Raw genomic sequence first — 5778 nt, 5'->3', positions numbered from 1 at the left:
AATAATTTTTTAAAATGAAAACTTTGGCCGCAACCTCTGTTATCTTACGTAAGGGTTTATCGTACCGAATGACCAATCTAACACACTTTAAAATGTGTTAGATTGGGCACTCAATATGATAAACTCTTACGTAAGATAACCTTTGTAACTATAAATCAAATACTATAATGGAAGTGTTAGAAGTACGAAATAATCTAATCTTTGCTGTTGTTATTTTTGCCCGAGTAACGCCGGCCTATACAATATAAATGGAAAAATAAATAATAGTGTATATAATTGTTGGTATAATGATTTAAATGTCACTTTTTTTTTTTTGATAATTTTTTATATAATCAACATGTTTCCCTTAATATATTGTCTTTATTTATACAGGCTAGGCGTAATTCATTGAACTTTTTAAATTATTTGAGAATCATGTAACTTTTGTGTTGAGAAAGAAATTATGGATGCCTGGCATATTTTGGCTAAATGTGAGTGTCTTAAAGTGCTATGAAAAGAAATTTTTGGTTGCAAAGTTCTCACCATGTCTTTATTTCTTAAAATTTTATTGGAATCATGTTATCAATTTAGTGTTTTGTTTTCTAAGAAAATCTGTTGATCTTTTGTTTGGAGCGTCATTCCTCAACTGTAAATTTCGCCTTATTGCTGGTGTTGTTTGGGAGCATTTGTCAGTGCTGTGTCTTCGTTACTAACTTATTTCTTTTTTATAGGTAAGCAATTTGCTTATTTTTGGTTTATTTTTTATTGATATTTTGTATTTTATTGATAGATGCTCCCAAGCTTTAAATAATTACTATATTTTAATTTTAAACTTACCTTAATATTTAAATTACTCAAAGTGGATTTCTTTGGTAAATTATTTCAATAATAATTATTTGCTGTTTATTGATTTTACTGTTTTTTTTTATTTCAGAATTAAATTTTGACAAGAATATAAGAATTATGGTAAAGTAGATATCTATCTAAACATATATGATGTATGCTTGATAAACTTATTTTAATGATAGCTGCAATATTTTATTTACACAATTGGTCTCATTAAATGGGTTAAGTTGTTCCAAAACAAAACTATTTACAAATTTACATTTTTACATTAAACAGAAATTATTCATTGTAATGTCAACTTGGCAGATTTTCTTCTTTCATCTCACCTTCGAGATACTCTTGCAATTTTGCTAGAATTCCTGAGAGAAAAAAATTGAGGCAATTAATATGGTCATTGTTGCAAAAATTTGCATTACAGTTAAATTGATTACAGGAAACGTAAAGTATATATTTTGTACAAGTTCAAGGACAGTACTTACCATCTCTTTTGGAAGATGTAATTTTCTCCCAGTTTTCCGTAAAGGAGTCATCTGCCATCTTGTTCCAATCACTCATCAATAGAAGATTTAGACAGCAATATCTAAGAAACTATTAAGTAACACATTTGTATTCTAGAAACTTCAACATTGTTATTTTTTTAAGAGACAATAAATAAACTAATTTATCAAAAAGATGCCATTTGCTTACAAGATGATCTGAAGATGCATTGTCAGAGCCATTTTTCTCTTGTGACATGTTAACAGAAATTTGTAGCTAGATCCACTAGCAGCAATCTGCTAGTGGATCTAGCTACAAATTAGCAATTTTTGATGCTGCTGTTTACTGTGTTTGTGTGTGTGTGAAAATATTTTAAAAACTACAAATCTGAGAATACAAAAGGATACTCGTTCCATGCAGAATTGCAGAAGTCTTCGTACATCTCTTGCATCTCAAAGAAAGAGGGCCTCGTCTGCGTTCTGTAACACGCCGCCGGATCCCTTGCCATCATTCTCACACTTTCATCTATTTTCTGTTTTTGTTTGTTTATTTCCACGCAAATGTCGCGTAACTTTTCTCTGGAACATACAAAAAACTTTATATTAATGCAAAATTTGACAACCTACCACATGCAGACACTATAGAATGTTCCCTGTACAAAAAAATAGGTTATCTAATTCCCATTTCAATTTCTTACTGGATTATCTCAATTTTTTTTATATACAAGGCATTAATCCTTGTTTTATAGATTGTAAATTCAAATCCCACTTTGTGTATTTGAATGTTGTTTGATTGGAAAGTGTAGTTTGGTTTCAACAGTAAAACTGTACTTGTACAATGTTACTGTTGCAACCACATGTGTGATCTGCCAAGGAGGAGTGCCTCCCTGGAAGACATTCTATGGGAAACTGGCCTGTAGTTAGGCATAGACAAAAGAAACCTGGAAACTACGCAGCCTGCCCATTGGCAATCTGCATTCGACTATTGTGGAGATCTAGACAGGCCATTTATTCATAGGATATATTTCTAATACCTAAATCTTTATTTTATTAAGGGTTTCTTAAAGCAGAAAGCTTGATAAAATTTATTAATATTTTTGTTTAATCAATGTGATAAAAGTCACAAAATTAAAGCCACATCCTGTCAAAAACTGATGCTACTCTGTACTTTTATGGATAAAGAGGAAATTAAATTTCCTTTAATTGCCCTTATCTTGATTTTCTCACACATCTCCACAGAACATCTATCATCTGAGTAGGTAGAAAATCCTATTGGTCATCAGTTCATCCCGTCAGCTGAATCAAATTATGAAGTTTGATTGGAGGAATGTACCAATAAAAAGGGCATATCCCCATTTTTCAAGACAACAGTTCACAGAGAAGAGATGGCCATAGAACCTGACATCAATGTAGCCGAGACACATATTAAGACTGAATAGCTAGAGGTATTATTTAAACCTATGTAAAACTCTCTCAGTTTCCAGGTTTAAGTCAAGAGAAATTCCAGTTAATTCAGGGATAGAATATTGCTTTGTATTAGTCATAGACTGTGTACTGTTGTCATTTATATATATGTTTTGTAAAAGGACATGTTTAAATTCTTTATCGGACTCCTATCACTTAACCACCCTCCTTCCCACTCATCAATTTTAAAGCCCTCCTTATAAGAATTTACTCTAATAGGGCACAAGGTAAATCCCTATCTGGTGTCAGACCCGAGGTTGATCGGGATTTCAGGATCCACGAACTAGATATAACCTACAACCATCCCAAGACACAGAGATCAGGTTCTCCCTACCCATGCTGAGTAAGTGGTCAGAAGAGAACGACCCCTGGCCCCCGGATGCTCACACTATCAGTATTAAATAGTTTCATTCATTTGGCCACCAGTGGGTCACTTTTTGAATCAACGTATTAAATATATGTAAAACAGTATGAGTACAATACTCACAATCTTTCAAGTAACACACTTCTTTCTCTCTCGATATTAGTGTAGAAAATTTCTTTTAAGTCTGCCTGGAGGCTCGGAAGTTCGTCCGACAAAGGATCGCCTTCCATGTTTACATCATTTGTCAGTTTATATTTCTGGCTCAAGGCGGCGATGTACTCTACGGACATTTCTTTTCTTGTAGCCTTCCACTCTTGTTCTCTCTGCGATAAATTGACGAAAGCACCTCGTAATTGCTTCTCCATTTCATATCTACAAAAACAAACAAATGGAAAGCAAATGAACTTTTGCATGTCTACTTGGAACCTAATGTTAAACACAAGACATTATCTAAGTCTACGTTAAGTGCATTTCCATTTGTAAATTAGAAGCGCAGACTCACACGCTTCTAATTTACATATGGAAGTAGAGGAGGCTGCTGTAAAATGTTCATTCTGGTAGTGTCCCGAGAATGTTTTTTGTACAGATAAGTACAGTACTTGCAGTTTATAACAATAGATGACGCTACCGTTTCAAACAGTCCTCTATCATCATTTGGACGCCATGTTTGAAAGTGCTGCCGTAAATCGCCTGCGCCAGTGCTTGTGTATCCGCCATTGATTTAACTGTTCTGCGCGGTGTTTCTACCTTCATTGATGAAACAATCAATCTGTTTAAGTGTTGCTAAACGATCGTTTAAATAGATATATCGGCGATAATATTGTAAGATTGCGGTCGCGTTTTCTATTTTAAGATGGCGTCCAAATGATGATGAGACTAACATAAACTCGAAACCGGTAAAAGTCCATTCTTACTACATTGGGCATTTTTTTTTCTAATTTTGCTCTCTTAAGACACCTAACAGGCTTGTCCTAAACAGAAATTTTTCGGGGCAACGCGTTTAATAAGAGCTATAAACGAAAACTCATCGAATTACAGTACTTACACGGTGGAAGCCGCCATTGCTTAACCTCGTTCACATCGCGTAGTAGCACGTTGGACGGCGTAAAATAAAATAAATTAAAATATCGATACGACTTTTAGTTTCCGTTATAACGATTACTTAAAAAGCAATAATTTATTATTTTTTTTCGAGAATCATTTTTATGGCTATATTAATATTTCAATAATGTTGATTATTATTAATAAATAACTTTAGGCTGCCTAACTTTAACCGAAATAATACGTATTTTTACCCAGACACTCACCTTCACAGCGCCTCCTCTGCGTCTCCCGCAAGAGGAGGCGCTGTCCTCTCGCTATTTGGCGACGTCTAGGCTGTTGCTGATGTTGATGCCGTGAGGCCGCTGGTCTCCTCCTCCGCTTGGTCCTTCGAGTCGGCGACGAAGGTGTTGGTTCTGTCCGATGTCTGAAAAATCACATAATCTGCAAAGAACTATCCTTTGGTCGCGCGCACTATATACAAGCTGCACTACTCACAGGGGTGTCGTCATCTCCCTGCGGTTCCTCTTCGCCAGGAACATTGGGCTCGTCTGGCGGCTGATCTTGGTCCACGGGCACACCGATCGTCTTCAGTTGGAGACTTTCACGACCGGGGCCCGGGTAGACGGCCACAATATGCTCGACGAACTGCCGGAATTTTGCCGCTGGTGTTGGCAACTGGGACAGAAGCTTGATGTTTTGTTGCTGAGAAACGGAAACCTCCGCAACTTCACGGAAGATTTTAAACCAATCTACCGCTGTTTGTATAGCCACGTCGCATTCTCTCGCGGCGAGGGTGACCGGCTGCTTCAAGATCCATGAATATATCAGCATTAGGACCTGTTAAATAAAAAAAAAATTATCTCATTTACTACATACAATTACTACTAAACATTTGCACATTTGATTTACTGAAAGACATTCCCGACAGTTCCCTTGTGAGTTGTCCAATCTATTCACTTTGTTTACCCCTCGGGCTACTGATTTTCTGTCTTATATACGAGTCGCCAGGCACACCCTAATGGAGAGGGTGAACAGAAACATTCCAGAAAGACGAGACAAAGAACAAAGGAAAGAAAAATATGGTTACCGAAAATATAATGCCAATGCCACGATATCATACCTTTTGAGCCGAGAGCTTAGCTCTTTCAAAAAACGTATTCTTGGTACAAGAGATCGCGCCGGTACACTTGGCTCTCCAGACGAAGCCGCCAGTTCGTCTCCTCTTTTTTTCTTTTTCTTTTAATTTCACACAGCGGTAGATATATCCGAACTTCTCCGACGGATCCGATTTCTTCTCCATCGCGCCTGAAAAATAAGACAAATTGAATTAGATAACAGGTATCCGCGTAAGGCACTCATGGCACAGGCAGAAATAAAGGAAAACTTACCTCCGCAATGAGGACAAGGCGGAATGAAACTGGTTAAGTCCGGATGTGGAACCATTCCCACCAGATGACAAAATTTCTGGGCTGCATCTTCGGTGGGAAAATAGCGATAAAATGAGAAACACGTCAAGTTTTCGAAAATTTCCGATGGATTAACATCGGAGCTCTCAGAAACGGGTTCCATACAAAACGGCATTTTCAAATAAAGTAACGAACAGTA

The 5778-nt window shown here is 36.5% G+C and overlaps 1 protein-coding gene across 2 annotated transcripts; it reads right to left on the bottom strand.

Annotated features, from left to right (window-relative positions):
* Positions 1-887: 887 nt before the first annotated feature.
* Positions 888-5778, bottom strand: LOC111631328. Of its 2 annotated transcripts, none has more exons than XM_023375551.1 (5): positions 4175-4430; positions 3253-3501; positions 1710-1880; positions 1305-1405; positions 888-1184 (listed from the first exon to the last, which is right to left on the bottom strand). In XM_023375551.1, exons 1-5 carry the CDS (start codon positions 4189-4191, stop codon positions 1120-1122), a joined length of 603 nt encoding a protein of 200 aa, XP_023231319.1. In that variant the 5' UTR covers positions 4192-4430; the 3' UTR covers positions 888-1119. The 2 variants fall into 2 exon arrangements, with proteins under 2 accessions (XP_023231319.1, XP_023231318.1); XM_023375550.1 differs by lacking the exons at positions 888-1184; positions 1305-1405; positions 1710-1880; positions 4175-4430 and adding exons at positions 4437-4597; positions 4669-5010; positions 5294-5478; positions 5562-5778 and having other exon boundaries at positions 3373-3501.

This window comes from Centruroides sculpturatus, unplaced genomic scaffold (assembly GCF_000671375.1).
Source record: "Centruroides sculpturatus isolate CEXI.00-Female unplaced genomic scaffold, Cexi_2.0 scaffold293, whole genome shotgun sequence".
NCBI lineage: Eukaryota > Metazoa > Arthropoda > Arachnida > Scorpiones > Buthidae > Centruroides > Centruroides sculpturatus.
Note: the sequence above shows the minus strand (reverse complement) of the source record. Positions and strands in the feature narration are given on the sequence as shown.

Coding starts and splice junctions, on each gene's coding strand:
- LOC111631328 (XM_023375550.1), bottom strand. CDS start 5,754: ATGCCGTTTTGTATGGAACCCGTTTCTGAGAGCTCCGATGTTAATCCA. Junction 5,479..5,561: donor GCCTTGTCCTCATTGCGGAG/GTAAGTTTTCCT, acceptor CTTATTTTTCAG/GCGCGATGGAGAAGAAATCG. Junction 4,598..4,668: donor AGGGAGATGACGACACCCCT/GTGAGTAGTGCA, acceptor GTGATTTTTCAG/ACATCGGACAGAACCAACAC.